Source organism: Cydia fagiglandana, chromosome 11 (genome assembly GCF_963556715.1).
Source record: "Cydia fagiglandana chromosome 11, ilCydFagi1.1, whole genome shotgun sequence".
NCBI lineage: Eukaryota > Metazoa > Arthropoda > Insecta > Lepidoptera > Tortricidae > Cydia > Cydia fagiglandana.
This window is the reverse complement of record NC_085942.1, coordinates 163,367-185,678: the sequence shown is the minus strand read 5'-3', so window position 1 is coordinate 185,678 and position 22,312 is coordinate 163,367. Positions and strand designations below refer to the sequence as shown.

General features: G+C 38.5%; 2 protein-coding genes across 3 annotated transcripts in view; one reads left to right on the top strand and one right to left on the bottom strand.

Annotated features, from left to right (window-relative positions):
• The window catches only part of LOC134668706 (transmembrane protein 64), a 40,835-nt gene extending 24,808 nt beyond the window's left edge, over positions 1–16,027 (bottom strand). For both annotated transcript variants that reach the window (XM_063526146.1, XM_063526147.1), the window contains exon 1: positions 15,301–16,027. In XM_063526146.1, coding sequence (XP_063382216.1) covers positions 15,301–15,840 — 540 coding nt within the window. In that variant the 5' untranslated portion in view covers positions 15,841–16,027. The remainder of the gene's footprint in view (positions 1–15,300) is intronic.
• A 328-nt stretch (positions 16,028–16,355) lies between these two features.
• LOC134668705 (zinc finger CCCH domain-containing protein 15 homolog) lies at positions 16,356–21,771 on the top strand. Its single transcript, XM_063526144.1, has 8 exons — positions 16,356–16,628; positions 16,842–16,901; positions 17,758–17,899; positions 18,243–18,343; positions 18,672–18,800; positions 19,192–19,458; positions 19,875–20,105; positions 20,491–21,771. Exons 1-8 carry the CDS (start codon positions 16,557–16,559, stop codon positions 20,680–20,682), a joined length of 1,194 nt encoding a protein of 397 aa, XP_063382214.1. The 5' UTR covers positions 16,356–16,556; the 3' UTR covers positions 20,683–21,771.
• Positions 21,772–22,312: the final 541 nt, after the last annotated feature.

Here is a 22,312-nt window from a genome sequence, read left to right as displayed (position 1 = left end):
GGTTCACAGAATACATCTACTTACCAAGTTTCAACAGTTCTTATAGTTTCGGAAAAAAGTGGCTGTGACATACGGACGGACAGACAGACAGACATGACGAATCTATAAGGGTTCCGTTTTTTGCCATTTGGCTACGGAACCCTAAAAAGGAGGTATTAATTCGGTTTTTTAATGTTTGATATCTCCGTCATTTCGGGATCGATTTTGAAAATTATTTTTTTAGTTGAGTTGTAACTTGTAAGTATATACATACAGATTGGTTCCGTCTTTGTCAAAACCCAGTTCTGATGGTGAGATTTAATGAGGAATCGAGGGCACTCTTCAAATCTTGTAAGGGGTCATCCATTAATTACGTCACACCAATTTCTAGGTTTTTTGACCCCTCCCCCCCCCTTGTCACACTTGGTCACATTTGGCAAACCCCTCCCCCCCTAGTGTGACGTCACATTTTTTCTACGAAATCGCCAAATCGAATTAAGTAAGTACCTAAGTATTATTAATATTTTATCAAAATATTTTTGACGATATAAATATTAGTAATTTTATAACCCAAAACTGCTTAGGAAAGAAACTTAAACGATTAAAAACTATTTTCGTTTTAAAAACTTGTTATTTAAATGTACAGCGAACTAAATAATTTAATAAATTTTCGGTTACTGATGAAGTTAAAGTGACGTCACAAAGTTTGTGTCTCCCCCCTCCCCCATGTCACAATATGTCACATTTTCTTGATCCCCTCCCTCCCCCTAAACGTGTGACGTAATTAATGGATGACCCCTAAGGGTGGTTCACGTTTGTATGGGAAAAATTCAAACTCTAGCTAGAAGAAGCGGCACCCCCTCATTTTGTTACACTTATTATGTTGACAAAATACGCCAAGTTTGTAATCTTACAATACAATCTTAACTACAAGGGGGTGCTCAAACACTTTGAAATTTTTCAAATTGTATGAAAAAATAAAATAAGTTACTATTTTTTTGATTTTTATGTAAGTAGTAGTTTTCACATTATTTGAAAGTGTGATTTAAAAGATATTATTTTGAAAGAAAATGTTTTTCTACTTCAAAACTTATACATCACATGTGCAAATAGTGTGAAACCAGATATTTAAATAAAATTCTGAATCATAAATACTCTTTTTGTTGGGTTTCAAACAACATACAAAATTTCAAGGTGGTTAAGCACCCCCTTGTATAGTTCGTTTTTTTTTAGCATTAGAAAGAACTTGCAAGAAGGTAAGCGATCTTAGCATGTCTTTTAATTGAAAAACGCTTTTCAAAATTCAAAAACTATTACTTATGAAAGCAGACGAATATAAATGATCGTACTAGATTAATAATTGTTACATACACTCGCGTGCAAAAGTATTGCATCACTTTGCATTTTTTCAACTGCACCCAATAATTTTGTAAACAGGTTATTTTCCATTAATTATTTTAATGGGATCATGTCCCTTGAAGTTTTAGCTTTACGAAAAGTTAAATAACATGGAAAACGGCCCAGTATTTTTCAAATTATCGGCATTTTCCTGATTTTCCAGATTTGTGAGCGGTTTCGCGTTATCACGCGCACGAGTTGCGCTACCCTTGACTCCTATAAAACGGGGGGTAGGGGAGGGGTTGTTATCAGTCCCTTATCAAAAGTGTCTTGTAAATGATATTGTGAAAGAGCTTAACAAAGGAAGAAAAGTGGCGAGTCTTTTTATTGACCTAAGTTCCGCTTTTGACTTAGTAGATCATGCGATTCTTATGAAAAAGCTTGATTTCTATGGAATCAGAGGCAATGCATACCGGCTCCTGTTAAATTATCTTGAAAATAGAAAACAATTTGTAGAAATACGGAACGTTCAAAACTATCACGAAAAATCTATTACGTCTAAGGTTGTTGATGTTAAACGAGGTGTCCCACAGGGTTCCATTCTCGGTCCATTACTATTTCTCGTATTTACTAACGACCTCATAAATTATATTAATATTAAAGTTAAAAATTGTAAGTTGACGGTTTATGCAGATGATACAACTGCAACTGTTTGTGCTGATAGTATTGATGAGCTAAATAGAATTATGAATGATGCAATCTTAACCTTTAGTGACTGGTTTTTAAAAAATAATTTACGTGTAAACACTAATAAGACTAAATTAATATTATTTAAATATAACTCGAAGAAGACAGACAAACTTGACGTGTCAATAAATGGAGCTGTCATAGATGTAGTAGACCAGATAAAATGTCTCGGTGTGCGCCCACAGTACTCCCACCTAAATTGGAAACATGAGCTGGAGGTTGTCGAGAGCTCTATTGCATCATCATGCTATGCCTTACGGTGTCTCAGGGAGGTCATGGGAATTGATCAGCTCAAGTCAGTCTATTACGCTTTGATAGAATCTAAGCTAAGATATAGCATTAAACTCTGGGGAAACAGCTACCAGTATAATATTAATAGGGCTCTTATAATACAAAAGAGAGCAGTTCGTACTATGTTTCGCATACCTCCTTGGGTTTCGTGTAGACATTTTTTCAAAGAATTAGGAATTCTCACGGTGCCTAGTTTGTATGTCTTGCTACTGCTCACAAAGCTTCTTAAGAACGAGTCTTGTGAAGAGCAATATGAACGCTTACTTACGCGCACCAAAAATATGAAAGTTATTTTCTGTCCTAGACTCGAGGTTGCTGCGCATTCCGTTGCTCATCAAGCCATAACCCTTTATAATAGATTGCCTACTGAACTAAAAATCATTACGGATCACTCGCTGTTTCATAGGGATTTGAAAAGATTTTTATTGAGAAGTTGCTTTTACACAGTGGATGAAATTTATGATAATGTTTAACATTTATGATACCTACATTATTATCTTTACATTTTATTAAGTGTCTAATAATTTTAGTTTTAAGCCATGTATTTCAAACACAATACTTGTATTGTTTTTTTGAATAAATATATGACTAGTTGACCGGTACACATCTCCGCATATTTTCCCGTGAAGAAGATCTGTGAAAAATGGAAACCACTGAAGCTGAAGTCCGCCAAGTCGTCCAGCTCCTGCAAGAGGGGCGTAGCCAACGTTCAGTAGCTGCCACGCTGAATTTAAGTCAATCTACAGTTTGCAGAGTTTACCAGAGGTTCCAACGGACTGGATCCTTTACTTCAAGACCAAGAAGCGGCCGCAAAAAGTGTACATCAGAGAGGGACGACCGCTTCATTGTCACAACATCTCTCCGAGATCGACATCTTACAAGCGTTGCCGTCCAGCAGCGTCTGCGTGAGATACGAGGAGTGGCTGCCAGTGAGTGGACAATAAGAAGAAGACTCAAGAAAGCGAACTTGACACCCAGGAGGCCTGCAACAGGGCCCAGACGTCGTCTGGTCGTCGTCGTCTCTTCTCGGACGAGTGCAGAATATGTTTGAATGAATGTGACCGAAGAGGAAGAGTCTACAGAAGGCCAGAAGAACGGTTCGCCCAATGTTGCTTCTCCGAAAGAGTCGCCTATGGCGGTGGATCCGTGATGTTCTGGGGCGGCGTTTCCTACGACGCGCGAACAGAGCTGGTTTTCGTGCCTGGCGGGGGCCGTGGCGGTGGATTGACCGCTGCAAAATACATTACTGACATCCTGGAGGAACATGTTGTTCCTTATGCCGGTATTTTTGATGAGGGGTTCATCCTAATGCAGGATAATGCCCGTGTCATACCGCTAGGGCCACCGCAGCCTACCTTCTCGAAGTGGGCATCGACACCATGGACTGGCCAGCGATGAGCCCGGACCTTAACCCCGTTAAACACGTGTGGGACTACCTTAAAAGGAGGATTCGGAAGCGGAATCCTGCCCCGGCCAATGTTGAGGAGCTGAAGGGAGCCTTGCTGGAGGAGTGGGACGCTATTCCACAAGATTTCATTAGAAAATTAATTAGGTCTATGAAAAACCGCTTGATTTGTGTGAGGAGGGCTAGGGGTGGCAACACCAGGTATTAATTTAATAATAATAATTTATTTTGTATTAAATAAATGACTTTTATTCTTAACTTTCCTAAATTTATTTCTCGACCATTATGTCGCTACTTTCAGAGTCTGATTTTTTTTAGTCTTCAGATTTGAAATTTCATTAAATTTTCCAATTTTCTAATGCGTTAGATTATAAGCTTTCAGTTGATACCAAAATTTTAAGAATCGGCTCTAGAATTACAAAGATATTGGGTGCGGACGAAAAAATGCAAAGTGATGCAATACTTTTGCACGCGAGTGTATTTGCCGTAACTTATTTTTAAAATGTGTTTTTCAATTAAAAGACACATCAAGATTGTTTACCTAATTTCTAATGCTAAAAAAAACGAAGTATAGTTGAGATAAATTAAGAAACTTGGTGTATTTTATCAACATAATAAGTGTAACAAAATAAGGGGGTGCCCCTTAGGAAAAAAAATGTTTTTTGAACCACCCTAACATATAGTGATACTGGTGTATTTTAAACAAACCAAGCATTTACATTCAGAATTGTGACATTTGATGAAGTGAAACTGCTGATGATGATCAGAATGGAACTCTTCAACGACGCATAGCTCATGTTTGGGGATTTGTCCTCTTCGTTATGTTTGTTAAGCACGTTAGATTTTTAAGTCATATTATCGTGAAGCTCAAGTTCTGATGATGGGATCCATAAGGAATCGAGGGAACTCTACAAATCTTAATGGCATTGTATAGTGACTCTTGTATTTTCATTAGGCAAACAAGGATTTACATTAAGAACAGTGGCATTTGATGAAGTGGTATTGCTGATGGTGATCAGAACGGAACTCCTCGACGACTTGTCTTTTTCTAATTGATTGTTAAGCAAGTTACCCCACTGGCAAAACAAGCAAGATTTTGAATTCGACTTCTACCTGAACCTGGACCCGGACGCGGACCCGGACTCGAGATCGCGAATTCGGACATGGACCCGTTTTCTATTTGGTTGGTGTAAATGGAGTTGGTGAATTTTCTGATTAATTCGGGCGAAAACTGGAAGGTTAGGTATCATAAAATGTTCATGAAGAGAAATTGTAAGAGATGGTATCATTACCAACAACTGTGGAAAATACTGTTTAGTTATTCTTTATTTAAAAATAGCAAAATCAAATTGCATGATTTCATTCGTTTTCTCCACTGTACACAGAATAAGTAATGATATTTAGACTAGACAAAAAAATTCAAAATCGCTCTCCTTCTTGATGCGACTGGCAAATCATATTACTTTTTGGCAACCGGGTTTTTTAACCTAATTAGACCCCGCTGAATCCGAATTTGATCCGGTTGCTCGATCGAAATCTTGACCGGAAGTGAGATATTTGACATTAAAGGTCCGTTTTTTTCGTTTTTCGTAAATAACTCTTAAACGGCACCACCGTTCCAAAAAATGTTCTATTACATAAGTAATATGCTTAAAGTTGCCTACAAGAAAGATTCAGTACAATTTTTCGCTAGGATCAATATTCAAAGAGATTTTAACGCGGGAAATTTAATTATAATCACTTCTAAGGTCCCGTTTTTTAGGTTTTCGTAAATAACTCATAAACGGTGGCCAATATCAGAAAGTGTTTTTAGACGTTAATAATCTACACAAAATTTTGAACAAAAAAGATTCAGTACACTTTTTGCAGGGATCAATATTTAAAAAGATAATAAAGAGCGAAAGTTAATTATAATAAATTCTAAGGTTCCTTGTTTTTATTTTTTCGTTAATAATTTGAAAAGTATGACTCAAAGCAAAAAAAAATCTTATACATAAATAATAAACGTAAAATTTCCTACAAGAAACATATAGAACACTTTTCGCTAGGATCAATATTTAAAAAGACAAAGCACCGGGTAAGTTAATTATAATCAATTTTAAAGTCCCTTTTTAGTTTTTTGTAAATAACTCGTAAACGGTGTCCCATAGCGAAATAGGTTTTTAAGAATAAATTATCTACATAAAATTTCCTCCAAAAAACATCTAGAACACTTTCCTCTAGGATCAATATTTCAAGCGATATTAAAGGAAGAAATTTAATTACAATCAGTTCGCAGGTCACTTTTTTTTAGTTTTTCGTAAATAACTCGTAAACGGTGGCCCGTTGCAAAACAATATTCTACATAAATATTAAACATAAAACTGTCCACAAAAAAGGTTCTGTACTCTTTTTCGCTACGATCAATATTTTAAGAGGTATTAAAAGGGGTAAGTTAATTATAATCAATTTTCAGGTCCCTATTTTTAGGTTTACGTCTATATAGGTAAAGAACTATTTTATTTTATTTTATTTTCAAAATTTAGACCCAGGAGTTTCGGAGATAAAGGGGGGGGGGTGGTATTTTTTTTGTATTTTAATGTTTTATTTTGGGGAAGTGGGCTTTATCTCCGAAACTACTGGGTCTAAAATTTTGAAAAGATACACAGAATAGAATCTATAGATGACAGGAAAACCTATTAGAATTATGCAGTCAAGCACGAGTCGGACATTACTTATAGTTTTTGAACCGATCTCTACAGGTTTTTTAAAGGCAATTCACTCGCGTTTCACATATATAAAATACACTGTTAAAAATTGGGTAATGTACGGAACCCTTGCAACGCGAGTCCGACTCGCGCTTGGCCGGTTTTTATTCATTTTGAGGTACGGAACCCTAAAAAGAGAAAAGTGTTCCATATGTCTTTCGTAGAAAATTTTATATCGATTATTTATTTACAAGAACATTAAGAACTTATTTTGCTATGAGCCTTATTTTACGAGTCATTTGCGAAATCCTAAAAATAGGGACCTGGAAATTGATTATAATTAACTTACCCCCTTTAATATCTCTTTAAATATTGATCGTAGCGAAAAAGTGTACAGAACCTTTTTTGTGGACAATTTTATGTTTAATATTTATGTAGAATATTGTTTTCAACGGGCCACCGTTTACGAGTTATTTACGAAAAACTAAAAAAAAGTGACCTGTGAACTGATTGTAATTAAATTTCTTCATTTAATATCGCTTGAAATATTCATCCTAGAGAAAAGTGTTCTAGATGTTTTTTGGAGGAAATTTTATGTAGATAATTTATTCTTAAAAACCTATTTCGCTATGGGACACCGTTTACGAGTTATTTACAAAAAACTAAAAAGGGACTTTAAAATTGATTATAATTAACTTACCCGCTGCTTTGTCTTTTTAAATATTGATCCTAGTGAAAAGTGTTCTGCATGTTTCTTGTAGGAAATTTTACGTTTATTATTTATGTATAAGATTTTTTTTTTGCTTTGAGTCATACTTTTCAAATTATTAACGAAAAAATAAAAACAAGGAACCTTAGAATTTATTATAATTAACTTTCCCTCTTTATTATCTTTTTAAATATTGATCCCTGCAAAAAGTGTACTGAATCTTTTTTGTTCAAAATTTTGTGTAGATTATTAACATCTAAAAACATTTTTTGATATTGGCCACCGTTTATGAGTTATTTACGAAAACCTAAAAAACGGGACCTTAGAAGTGATTATAATTAAATTTCCCGCGTTAAAATCTCTTTGAATATTGATCCTAGCGAAAAATTGTACTGAATCTTTCTTGTAGGCAATTCTATGCAGAATACTTATGTAATAGAACATTTTTTGCTATGTGCCACCGTTTAAGAGTCATTTACGAAAAACGAAAAAAAAGGGACCTTTAATGTCAAATATCTCACTTCCGGTCAAGATTTCGATCGAGCAACTGGCAAATTCGGATTCAGCGGGGTCTAATTAGGTTAAAAAACCCGGTTGCCAAAAAGTAATATGCTTTGCCAGTCGAAATCGATTTTATGAAAAATATGACCAGTCTAATTACTATATATGTTCAGAATATTATTTGAATAAACTTAGGATAGGATACTTAGGATAGGAAATAAAATGTGTGTTTTTATATCTTTAAACCCAATTACTAAGTAGACTGCACATACATTAAAGTCACATTAAAATTCCATTTTGCGAAATAGAGATTTCAACCTTTAACTTTACAAAAGTAGATAATTGAAATATTCTAAAAGCAATAAAAATAAATTAGGTTAGATTCGAGCTACAATGACATTAGTTTGGGTTCAAGGCAAGGTTGCAGGGCCTCAACAAGGGAAAAAAGGGGGAGGGACTGTTGGCCTGGCTCAGTGAGCCAGAACTCACCCACTTATCCCTACTACTGCCGTAAGCAGGTAATGAATTCCCAATGTATTAAGTTTAGGTTTAATAAATTATAAATATATTTTATTAGTAACATAATTATATACAAATATGTATAAGCATAAAGTAATAAATAAGCCTACAGCTATTAATAATGTCCGTAATCTGTATAATCCCAAAATACGGATCCCTCGTATGTGGATGCTGCTTACATAATCTCGTCTGTCAAGGTGTTTCGGCAGGAAAGGCCTTGGCAGACTTATAAATTCCTGAAATGAGGGTTCGTACCTACCGACTAGAATTGGTTTCATGGTGGTATCAGATGGGTTAGTGTACGGTAACCGATGGTCATCTTGCTTATAATCTCGTCTGCCAAGGTGTTTCGGCAGGAAAAACCTTGGCAGACTTATATATTTCTAAAATGGGGGTTCATACCTACCGACTGGAATTGGTTTCATGGTGGTATCAGATGGGTTAGTGTAGGGTAACCGATGCCGACCTTGCTTACATAATCTCGTCTGCCATGGTGTTACGGCAGGAAAAGCCTTGGCAGACTTATAAATTCTTGAAATGAGGGTTCATACCTACCGACTAGAATTGGTTTCATGGTGGTATCAGATGGGTTAGTGTACGGTAACCGATGGTCATCTTGCTTATAATCTCGTCTGCCAAGGTGTTTCGGCAGGAAAAACCTTGGCAGACTTATATATTTCTAAAATGGGGGTTCATACCTACCGACTGGAATTGGTTTCATGGTGGTATCAGATGGGTTAGTGTAGGGTAACCGATGCCGACCTTGCTTACATAATCTCGTCTGCCAAGGTGTTTCGGCAGGAAAAGCCTTGGCAGACTTATATATTCCTGACATGAGGGTTCATACCTACTAACTGGAATTGGTTTCATGGTGGTATCAGATGGGTTAAATTAGGGGTCCCGTTGGCCACCTTTGAGAGCGTCTGCCAAGCACTTCCGGCAAAAAAAATACTGGCAGACTTCGCTTTTATGTGTCTACATGTAAATTTCTAACTGCTGCCATAACTATTATTTCGGTATCAGATGGGTTAAATCAGCCCCCTTTTTTCGCACCGGAAGTGGCCTTCTTTTTCGTACTTTCGGCAAGTTCCGCCGTGGCAGACTATCGAATTCGGACTTAGCATCACTTTTATGGGAAACCATTGTGCATTTCATCGTGGTATCAAGTCGGTTAGAAAATTTGCGGCCGGCTCTTCTACTATTTGTACCTATTTTGAAAATAGAAAACAGGTCCCAAAAACTATTTCAAATAAAATACAAAATAGTTTTCTTCAAAAATCTTTAAATACAAGTATTTCAAATAAGTCACATCTCTGTTAATAGTGTTTGCGTCAAATTCGGTAGTTTTGATTTTTTACATATGTACTTGTTTATGATGTTGGCCCAATGAATAATCTAAGTTTGTGACCTCGAGAGCCGAACGCAACGTCAAAAAAAACCGCGGTCGGTTTTTTTTTTAGATTTGGGCGATTATAACTCTAATCTAAAGGACTTGTTTTTGATAGTACCTTCTCAAGACGTTTTTAAAGTAGACTAAATTTAGTAAATTTGCTACAATAAGAGACTATAGATTTGTCTGTGTAGATCTAAGGAAATAGTGGTAAAAAAATCAATTTTTGTCTGTACAGTCCTGCAATAAACTGTTACACAATGAAGGCCGCAAAATCTTATTTGGAGAGCCTTATGGCGTGTCACATATTTTTTGGCCTTCAAAGAGCATAATATTATTGCAGATGACACGAACTTAAATGGTTAGGTATATGTAGTCGGTTATACCATTATACCGTTTACAATTATCCTTACATCAACGATTAAAGACTGAGATCGTACATTAGGTACCTAAGTACTGTTTTATATATGTAGTTGCAGTGCATGAGTTTTCCGGCGTGCCACTATTATTTCCGCAAGGGTACCAAGGGCAATAAGTGCATATACTCGTACTCAGCATTATGAACACACCAACAGATTGGGCATAGACTTTATCTCGCCAAAATAAGGATTATAAATGATCAGTTGTGTCGCCGATGGTTTTCCTCTTCGCTGCGGCCGCATGCGCATGACGGTTGCGGAAAGTGACTCTGAAAGGCATTGACATATATCTAAACACGGGCCTTACGGGCAAGGGACCAGAGGGGCTACCGCGAAAACCGAAATTCGCAAATTGCGGGGATCTTTCTCTTTTACTTCAATGAAGGCGCAATTAGAGTGACAGAGAAAAATGCCCGCAATTTGCGAACTTCGATTTTCGCGGTTATAGCCCTGTACAGCGGTGTCACGCACACACGATTTCGAGCCAATCGCGCAGTCTAACTCCACAACGCGATTGGTTGATGAGTTTACATCACGCGCGCGATTGGCCCGAATTCGTGAGTGACATCAGTGAACTATTATGACCATTCTTAGTGCCCATAATTTAATGTCCGGGCCCGTCTTTAGGTATACCTATGTCCATGCTGCAAGGAATTTGTCCTGGCATATTGTGCTGGGTATTTACTACATTTCATTAATAACATAATGAGTACGATAATCATTAACGAAATCTGCGTTCACAACCGTGAAGGGCGTGAAGTCCTAGGCGTCCTGGTAAGTATTTACGGCCACTTTGTTGATGTTAACGCAAACCGACGGGCAAGAATAATGACATGCACAACACGCCAAAACCACGCTATATTTAGATGTCAAAAATATTAAGGCAAGCAGTTAGCAGTAGTTAAGTGGCTTTTCTTTTCTTCGTGAGCATGGGGGAAAATTCTCATCGGTCCGAAAAAGTATCAAGCCGGTGGTTTATAGATATCCTGCCTCTGCAAGAGGTTCTTTCGTGAGCGTGCTTTCATGAATACTGAAGGAGCATGCACTCCATGCAGACAGGCTACCTTCTACACGTTAATGTCTAATATTGTCTAAACGTGGAGTCATCATATTATGAATAGTGTAGCAGTAAATTACGGGCCTTATGGCTACACAAATCACAGCGAATACATATTATATATACTCGTCAGTTACTGAGCTATGTTTAGCGTTAAACAATCCGTACCGGTCATTATAACAGATAATGATGACTTTGATTAGGTATATATTTATAATTATATATTTTTATATTGCTGTTAAAGTGTGCTTGTTTATCATCAACGTTGTATAAAATGGAATGACTAGATTGCAGTAAATTTGTATAAAATAAGTATAATAATAATGATTGTCAATACAATTACACTACCCAACCAGCTGTGAAGCTGCGCACACGACTTGACGACCCAAATAACCCCCGCGTCCATTATATTATATGTGACGACCGATATAACGGTTCGTTGCGGTCGGCGAGTAAATTGACCGACAAGTTTACTAATTTGATAAATGGGTTATTAGTTAATTGTGAAACATGTAAATGTTTACATTGGAGTGGTCGTTTTATTCGGTAGCACAGAATAAGGGCCACTTGCACCATGCACTAACCCGGCGTTTACGTTACCATGGCTTGGTAACCATATATAAATTGTACTGGTGTACAATTTGACATTGGGCTAACGGTTTAACCGCTTAACTCCGGATTAGTGGGATGGTGCAAGTGGCCCTAAGTTAATAAAATAATAGTACACTGAACTATAGTTCGGTTTTTTTAGCATTAGAAATAAGGTAAACAATCTTGATGTGTCTTTTAATTGAAAAACACATTTTAAAAATAAGTTACGGCAAATATGTAACAATTATGAATCTAATACGATCATTTATATTCTTCTGCTTTCATAAGTAATAGTTTTTGATTTTTAAAAAGCGTTTTTCAATTAAAAGACATGTCAAGATCGCTTACCTTCTTGCAACTTCTTTCTAATGCTAAAAAAACGAACTATATGTACGGTCAAGAAATTTGATAACACACTTCGTATTTTATCCCAGTGGCAATAGCTCCTAGAGCGGCTTTTACACCAGAGACGCAGTGTCGCAGAAATCAAATTCCTTAGAACTAGGAGTGAACTCTAGGAACTTTGCATATTTCATGAAATTGCCACGTTATTGTACTTATTATCTTAAAGTTTTTAATTCGCTAATTCTATTTACGCGGCTCCATGCCATCTCAATCAACCTTCAATAATAAGAAAGCAGTATAAAGTCAACTAATTCCCAATGTTATACAGGGAGTCCGGGCTCATTTATAAGCCCACCTTAAGAGCTAATGAATAGGTTGGGTTGGGCAGATGATTTAGCTCGATGGCCTAAATGACTCAAGTATCGTGCTACCTGAAGTCAAACGAAATAAATAGTGTTGAATGTTCGTGCTGCTGTTAATTATTCAGGCCGAGTACCTTATTGGGTACAATAGACCAGACCAGGCGGCCTAGTCAAGGTGACAATCGCTATCGCTCGCCATCGAATCGCTTTGTATCTCTCTATCACTCTCTCTCTTCCATATTAGTGTGACAGTGACAGTTGCGTTTCGTTCGTTACGGAGCGTGAGCGAAGCGAGTGTTGGGCATGTTGTCTACGGGGCCAGGGCTATAACCGCGAAAATCGAAGTTCGCAAATTGCGGGCATTTATCTCTGTCACTCTAATTACGCCTTCATTTGAGTAAAAGAGAAAGATCCCCGCAATTTGCGAATTTCGGTTTTCGCGGTAGCCCCTCAGGTAACTATGCCTCATTCGCAGCACGATTTGGTTTTCGTGGCGATATGTATTGTGATGTGACCCACTATGCCGGTTTACCATGGCATTTCGTAGCTATAATATTGTTTGCAGCTGACGAGCCGTATGCGGCTTTCTGGAGGTTCCCAAAAATTAACACATAGTTCTTGAACGAGACCACTGAACACTACCGAGCGGGCCTTTGAGATTCCTAAAACCGGTGATTTCTGCTGTAATAGTGTTGTCAAAAATTTGCCGACCCCTGACTGCAAGACGGATTATTGGTTACTCCTGAAAGTAGATACAGGGTATAACCTTCGACTACCCCGTTTTGGCAAGCGATTGAAATCATAAATTCATAATGACAGTGACACCCCTTCCCTCCCTATTCAGGTTCCGTTCAATGGCTATAATTGATTTATTACTTTTCCGCAAATTGCTGTATCGACAGCCGACACGGCACGACCGGCACTTTGTTTCGGCGTGACCGCATTGATAGCAATGTTTTAAAATGTGCTGAAAGACTTAGGAATATTATATCCTTGACAGCTTAGAGTACATAATATTATTTATAAATGCCTAAGTAATTCTGTCAGTTACCTCTTGACGCTTAAACCGCTGAACCGATTTAGATAAAATTTGGTACCTGTGGATATAGTTTAAAACTAGAGAAAGGACATAATACCTACGAGTCTTTATCAATCGTCATCATCCCACGCAGTCGAACTCGCGGGCAGAAGCTAGTACGTATCTATTATGTATATCGTGTATTCTAGCCGGCAATGCCACTATTGCGGACATGTCTCCACGGATGTATTTACAACTAGTGTACGCTACTCTGTTAGTAATAGGGAACTAGAGGTACTCGTAGTGTTTACTGAGCAAATAGAGCATAAAGCTTCGCGGCCTTTACAGCGTTTAGTTAACCCATTGAACACGGCTGTCGTGCGCGGCGCGGCATCGTGTACCTTCTCAGAAGGCACTAAGGTTCATATTGGGCTGTAGCCGCGCGAGTCAGCTCACGACTTTGGCGGTCAAATGGTTAATCCTTTTTTCGTCTAACCTTGCTCTGCATTAGCTATTTACTGGTTGAGTCCAGAAACCAGACAGTTTCAAAGAGTATCAGTATCCAGAAAAAACTAGCAATAAACTCCACATTGTCTATAAATGATCAGGAAAAATATGAATAGGTACCTAGCTAGAGGACAATTTTATTATTTTCCTACTAGGTATTTAATACAACATATAAGTAACCTAGATAACTCAACATAGGCAATTAGATTACAAACTGGGGAAAACCTAACAGCACGAAACTGTAGGAGGCCCTACATATAACTATATGGGTCTATATTTGATTTGTGATCAGAAGGGTAGCAAGTACTTGAATACCTGCTTGTACTCGGGTTTGAACCCACCCCACCCTTTTACACTAATTGTGTTTTATCAGACAAAAGCAAGCATCGCTTTTGTAGTGATATTTTAAAGTGCCCAAAATAGAATGGAAATAATGGAATGGTGAACAGTGCCATTTAAATATTAACATACAACCTTTAACATTTGTTGTGGCTTGTAGTTTTATTTATACCTATATAATGCCTTGGAGATGTATGCACACTTTACTGACTATATTTAGTCTATTCAGACCTTATTTCGTAGCAATAAGGGTGTTGAGTGATCAGGTTTGTCTGTATTTGGTGGCCTTGGCCTTTCAGTATGGGGATGCAGTGTGCTAGTTCAAGGAAAAGAAAATGGTTTCTTTTTCCTCTATGCTAGTTATATAAAGTAGTCAGCAACAGGAGATAAGTGGGCCAGATGTTCACTATGATCTGAACATAACTTTAATAGCTAAGAGAATCTGTGAGAGCAGGTCATTTTGAATACTACCTTGCTTGCTTAGATAATTCTGCAGCTCCCTGGAATTAGCTAAAAGTTTGACTGTTAACTGCCATAGTTAAATATCTATTTATCTAACCTGACCACAAAAAATACCATTCAAAGTATTGGTACCAGTTTTAGAGAAAAAAAAGAGAACTTTTTATTACATCACTACAGATATGCTATAAGATTCACCTTTGAATATTGGCTCATAATTAGCTATAGGTATATCCGTTGGAATAACAATAAGTATTTATTTGTGTATGTTGCTACAAAGCATGACATTTCGTCAGATTAAATTGGGAATTAAATTATGAATAGGTAGTAGGTAGGTACCTAATATTATTCTATCCTACAGTTATCAGACACAGGAAGGATAATTTCTTACATAAATGTATATCATAACCCATGAAAAATTTAATTAAACTGAGCCAATTAAATAATTAGATTAGAACTGAAGAGCAGTCAGTGACATGCAGGTTTACAACATAAATATGTATTATTAATCTTACAACAGTACTACATTGAAGATAGCAGCAGATGATGTTTGATAAATGAGATAATAATCTCTTTCAACTGGTTATATCTAGTTACTGCTGTACTGTAACTACGGTAAGGTAATGAGAATACTCACAGCAAATATAGTGTTCTGCAGGCCAAAGGGTATGGGCGTGAGGCGCGCGAAGAAGACGATTTTGAAGGCCTGCGGGCCCGAGATGACCTTGAGCAGCGCGCGCGCCGTCTCGTTCTTGAGCAGCCGGCCCAGCGGCAGGAACCCGCGCAGCGCCTTCAGCGTGAAGTGCGCCACCGCCACCCCCACGTTCGCGCTCACCACCACCGTGCCCAGGCCCTTCACGATACCGAACAGGTAGCCGCTCGTTATTATCAACACCAGGTACCCGATAGTCACTGGGAAACTCACTATCAAGAACAACCCCATAAACAACAGAAAGATTATCCAGGGGTCCTGCTCGTCCACCCACACTAATATCGCGTACAAATATTCCTTAAAGAAATACAATATTAACACTAAACACGTTAACAACAATATCGAAATCACTATGTTAAACAAGTAGCTGTAAGTAGTCCTATTGTTAATTTTAGCCCACAAACTTCTCTTTCTCGTCGCGACCGACGGCTCCGGCTGGCATTCTTCGACGTCTACGATTTCCATGGCTGTTTTGAATTATAATTTAACACTGGGACGTTAAAGGTTGGCGACGCGCACTCGGAAACACTTCCATGGCCTGGCCAGTTCCAGCGAGCCACTGTTTACGCGGCGCACAGTGAGCGGACGCGACAAGAAAAAATAAATCCGGGATAAAGATTTACTTGTCTGCTTTGACAAGGTCTCCCGGCCCTACTGAGTGACACTGACACTAGTGACACTACTGACTTTGACATAGTGACATTTTTTTTACAATTATGGCGTGGATACGAGTTCTTTAAGCCATTACATTTGACATTAAAAAGGGCGTTTTCATCTTTAACCGGTTTCATTCGTTTTGTGTGGAAAGCAAGTGGAATGGAAAGCAACCGACCACCAAGTGCTAGTACTAGTGTAAGACAAAGATAGTATGATTCTCGAGATTCTCTCTGTCTATGATTGAAATGAGACAGTCCTTTGACAAACTATATTACTGATAAAAAAGGAATAAAACTTTTTTTGCCCTAGTAGCACCAATGAAAACTGTCAGCTGTCAAATTTTACCACGATAAATTTCGTTCGTGGCTGGATCACTCTACATAAAAATAGTTTTTTCCAACTAACGCTGTTCTTTTCCTACTTATTAAGGTTCTGGATGCGGCTTACGCCGCATTTATAACACTTACCCCGTATCTGGTCCTTGTGATTTATTATTAAGGTAGTGGACGTAAAATAACCTAACCATGCCTCCGAAGAAAGCGCCCGCTGCTGCGAGCAAGAAGACGGAGCAGAAGAAGAAGGAGAAAGTTATTGAGGTAAATACAGCTGATATCGGTTCTATTGATAGCTATTTTAAATATATTAAGTAATGTTAACATGAGCAGAAAGTAAACAAAGACCTCCCCATGCCTCTCTGTTATGAAACATTCTGGAACATTAAGTAATATGTTCAATGTCGTGGCAACCGATGCCGATATGATTTTTGATCAATTAGACTTAGACACTCAAACATCATCCGACTTTTTCAGGACAAAACATTTGGTATCAAGAACAAGAAAGGAGCAAAACAGCAAAAGTTCATCCAACAGGTAAGTTATTGAGACTGGTTTTGATATTAGTAATATTTAAAAGACATATTAAACCTGGTCTGCAGTAGTTGTAGTTGGGTAATAATAGCTAATTTAGTTAGTTTATATACTTATTATCATACCCCGGCCGGCGAGAGCAAAAATGCGTTGACAGCTTAATAGTGCGAGGACACACACTTTGGTCGATGTCGATAAAAACAACACGATGTACTGGACCACCGTTATGATATGCAGAAGTATTAATTATTGTTGTAAACAAAATTAAAACCAAGTGTTTGTATTTATTCAGTATTTTATGTAATTTTCGTAATATACAATTAGCATTTTTTCTAAATTTTCTGATTTTAAACTCCTTCGCCTTGCCGATAAAATCCATTTCATCTAACTAAAAGACCGTTCTAAATCTACTGTAGTAATCGGAGCAAAACGAAATAATTCATAGTGATTATGAATTTGTTCTGTATTAGGTAGTTCCACTTCTCTGCCAGATATCAATTTATTTAAATTGTTTAAAGTTAAAATGCCAACGTTCTTCTTCAACACATTCTGATACTTATTATGAATAACTTTATAATAATAATAATTTTATGTTGATAGAAAATTGTTTTAGGGTTATTCTTAGAAACGCGTGGAGGTATCAAGTTGAAATAAATAACAAATACTAATGGCTCAGATAAAAAAAAAAATTGTGCTTAATTAAAAGTCGACTAATCTATCGACATCCATATGTTTAACCCCGGGTTAATGGGATGGTGCAAGTGGCGCTAAGCATAACTAAATTTTTAAGTATTAATGCTGCAGTAGTAGTAAAGAGAGAGAGAGAGAGAGAGAGAAATAATATATTTGTATAATGTAGGTAGAGAAACAAGTTAAGAGTGGTGGCGTCCACCCTGCAGGGCCTATGCAAGACAAGAAGAAGGACAAGGAACAGAAACTGAAGGAAGCAAAAGAGCTGGCTGCGCTCTTCAAACCCGTGCAGACACAGAAAGTGGAGAAAGGTACGGTTCACTGTTGTTGGCTGGTTGTAGGCAGGGGAGTGGCGGCATCCACCCTGTGGGCCCATGAGGACAGGAAGTAAGACCTGGCAGAGCTCTTCAAACCCGTGCAGACACAGGAAGGTGGAGAAAGGGTACTGTGTGCTCACTGAATAGTTTTTGTTTATCTATTAGCAAAGTGCTTGTGCTTACAAATGAAAACCCTCTGCAACAAATCTAATTTTCAAGGGGATCAGTGTGAGAGTAACAAAAAGACACATAATCTTAATAATATATTAGGTTAAGTGCAGATCCATCAGACATAACAAGTATGAAACAAAATTACAGCAATGATTCTGTTCTCCAGGTACGGACCCCAAGTCAGTGGTTTGCGCGTTCTTCAAGCAGGGCCAGTGCACCAAGGGCGACCGCTGCAAGTTCTCTCATGACCTCACCATTGAGAGGAAGGTCAGTTGTCACATCCAATCTAATTTCCTAGACAACAAAAATAGTTAAGTAATGAAAACTTTCTAAAAGCCTTACCAACAGAGACATCAACTGACGCGCGCAGTTACAAACCAATACTAATTAACCTTTGTGCATTCCAACAGCAATTGTCGCGACAAGAGCCCTTCACAAAACTTTATGATTTTTGCTTTTGCCAATTTTTGGGCTTAGTTTCCAAGCGCACCCCAGGCTCCATTGAGCAATGGCTAATAGCCGAAATAAGACGAGGAAAATGAGGAAAAAAACCAGTAACAGTTGAGAATTTTTTGATATTTTTGTGATGTTGCAGGCGGAGAAACGGTCCCTGTACGTGGACATGCGCGACGACGACACCATGGACAACTGGGACGAGGACAAGCTCAAGGAGGTCGTCGAGAAGAAGCACGCGGAGGACAAGCAGAGGCCTACCACTGATATTGTGCGTAATTTAACGACTTTTCTTAACTAGTGGAGTCTATCTGTATGTAAAATACTTTAAATTAGTAAAAAACTGTCAAAATTGTATCCAGTAGAACCATTGTTGGTATATCATGTAACCTTTAACAATATCCACAACCAAATGGCCCGTAGTAAAATGTCTGTCTCAACAGCATCATAGATGTCAAGTTTTCTTGTATGAAAAACTTGTCAATTCTCCAGTTTCATTATGGATTGACTGCTACAGTCGCCATGTTTAAAGTTGACACTGTTGACGAGTGTTCATTTGATGCAACTCAGAATCCACCCTAAGAAACAATTTTTTCAATGGGAAGTTTTTGAATAGGTTGAAAGACTGGTTTAGATTTTTAATTTGTTATGCATTTGTCCAGATCTGCAAGCACTTCCTGGAGGCGGTGGAGAAGTCCAAGTACGGGTGGTTCTGGGAGTGTCCGTCCGGCGGGCGCTGCATCTACCGGCACGCGCTGCCGCCCGGCTTCGTGCTCAAGCGCGACAAGAAGAAGATGGAGGAGAAGAAGAACGAGATCTCACTAGTGGACCTCATCGAGAGGGAGAGGGCCGCGCTGGGGCCCAACCAGACCAAGATCACCCTGGAAACCTTCCTCGCTTGGAAGAAGAAGAAGATTAAGGAGAAACAGGTATGTTCTAAAATACAATATATTGCTGTTCATGCCCAATAGTCAGAAGATATAGATGGAGTAGAAAAAAAATGAGATATCCCACCAAAAGCATTTCATGTAAGATTGTCGGCCAAGAACAGATTGTCAGTTTAAGCTTTTAGTGTAAAAAAAGTTATCAGATCTCAGCAGAAGCCCCTAAAAAGGCGGGACTTTATTAACCGTACACCTTGGTTTAAAAACTATGGCTTATTAGTTTAAAAGGTGAATGTACGATGAGATCGTAAGGGGGAACTTCAAGGGGCTGGTGGGGTAACGGCACCACTTTTGGAACACCACTACCAGTCACAATGCGGTTTAATAATTATGCATGCGACACAGTTGTAGAGATCCTGATCTATAATATACAGATGCGTTATATTGTTGAATTGTTTCAGGACAACATAGCGGCGGCGGAGGAGCAGAAGCGGTCGGACTTCAAGGCGGGCCGCGCCTGCGGGCTCTCGGGCCGCGAGATGTTCTCCTTCGACCCCGCGCTCGCCGCCGCCGACGACGCCGACGACGCCGACGCCGACGCCGTGCTCGCCGCCTACGCCGACGACCCCGACGACGACGACGCCCAGTACAGGGAGATCACCTTCGACGGGATCGGCATGGAGGCTTCCGAGGTAAATACTGGCATCTTACTATAACCAACTAACCACAGGGCGGACGAGACATACATCAAAAATCATCTGCGTTTATATCTATGCGCGGCACGTCTGTACACGCGTCATTGCGTATGTGTGGGTAAGTCGCTTTACCGAGAGGACGCCAGAAGTCCGGCAGATTCATGTCACGGTCAGTCGCGAGGCGAGGTAATGCGAGTCGGGGCGGAGCGGTGCGTGGCCGTTCTGTATGGATAATACTATTACTTATTCTGTGCTATAACTCTCCGGTCGCGAGATGTTTCCCTTTGACCCCGTATTATTATACTCCCGAAACGTCAAGGAGTAGAATAATATCGAGAATGCTTCGATAATACCCTGACAAAATATGACTTTTTTTAAACAGGTGGATGACTCGGGCACCAAAGCTACCTCCGACCGCCTTCAGCAACTGTCCGCGGGGCTCAGCAACGGCGACGCGGCGGCGGCGGAGGAGGCGGAGGCGGAGGCGGAGGCGGCCGCGGTGCCCATCAACGAGAACCTGTTCCTCGACGACGAGCTGGACGAGGAGCTGCAGGGGCTGGACCTGGACGACTGAGGAGCTAGGGTTAACTCAATTGTTTTGACCAAGATACGTATAAAAATATTGGAGGTTACATGTAGTTGTCGAATAAAAGTTGAAACGAGACGATATGGTGGTCTTCGCATTGGACGTGGACTCGCACGCCGCTCCGGTGTGCGAGCGGGACATCGCTATATACACGCATAGCGTTATCACGCTCATGCACCAGGGCGACGTGCGAATTCGCATCAGTGTGATACCCGCGCATGGCCTCGTGTTGTGACACTTATTTAAAGACTCTTAAACCAGGTCGCATATTTTCTCAATCGGTTCTCGTGACATTTTGTGAGCATGTTCAATAATTATAAAGATATTTTGTCCAATAATTTTAGAATGTTTTTAATAAGCGGAGCTGTTCGTTTCGCCAAGTCTAGAGCTCACAGAGCCACCTATGGCGTAAGCTTAATGGCTCCTACTTTAAACGAAGTAATAATATCCCTGCAGAAAAAGACGGAAAAGTGTGAGTGACGTAATTCAATGTTTTATTGTACATGCAACCTCCAACATTCTTATAAGCTTCTTGATTCCTAAAACTACACCATTTCATAGACGGCAACCTGACTGTGAGACGACAAAGGTCTAGAAAACACCGTGTTTTGCCAGGTGAAACTAAACTTTATTTTATGACTAATAAAGTTTGAAAACTGGAAACCTGCTATACATATTCCTGTACGTAAATGTTTTTTTTTAAACTTAACACGTCTCTTAGAATTGTCATGTAACGTCTTATCTTAATTTAGGCAATTAGGTTGCAGTTTCTAAGCATTTATAGTTCTATACTAATTAAATCAAATTTGATAATTTTGAATTATCTTGCAAATATTTTTATACTTACATAATTCCACATACAAATCCATTTTTGAGTAAACGTTATTTAGTTGAACTCTACGTAAGGTCATACCCAGTATTTGTCCCCTTCGATATGTAGAACAGACAGACAAACATTGCAATTTCTCTCATTATACTTGTAACTCGTGATTTTTCTTGATTTGTCAATAATTGGCGAGTTTCCAGTGACTGTACATATAAGATAAGACCCAATATAAATAAAAAAATATCTTTAAATGTATCTGTTTCATTCTTATTATAACATTATTACGACAATTATTACACTAGTCAATGGAAACACTATTCAAAGTTTAGATGAATTTATTAACAATTGTATAAGATAAACAATAAAAAATATGTCTCAATTATAATAAGACTATAATTATGTATATTATAGTAATCTATTACATACGTTTTTTCCTTATCTTGAATTTAATAAACATATCAATCTTATCATAGTTAATATAAAATATTGGGTGAGAAACACTTTCTGATAAATTACATCATTTGCTGATTTTAATTATTTTTTTATATGTTATTATTTTTAATGCGCTTCTTGGATGGCGGGAGATCTAAAAGCGATACTTATGTGCCAAAACAAGAACTATCGAACTCGAATTTTCATACATTACTTGTATCGAGTGTCAAATTAACTAAGGTGTCCTTTCGCCACCAGGCGGGCGCCACGTGAAATGGTTTCAGCTACTGACTAATAAGATAAGGTTACAGCCAAACAAACGAAAAATCCAGAATTTGGCACTGAAATTTGAATCTTTAG

Excerpts from the sequence above, each read along its gene's own strand:
- LOC134668705 (XM_063526144.1), top strand. The coding sequence starts at position 16,557 with ATGCCTCCGAAGAAAGCGCCCGCTGCTGCGAGCAAGAAGACGGAGCAG. Across the intron at positions 16,629-16,841 it reads AGAAGGAGAAAGTTATTGAG|GACAAAACATTTGGTATCAA; the intron begins GTAAATACAGCT and ends CGACTTTTTCAG. Across the intron at positions 18,344-18,671 it reads ACCTCACCATTGAGAGGAAG|GCGGAGAAACGGTCCCTGTA; the intron begins GTCAGTTGTCAC and ends GTGATGTTGCAG.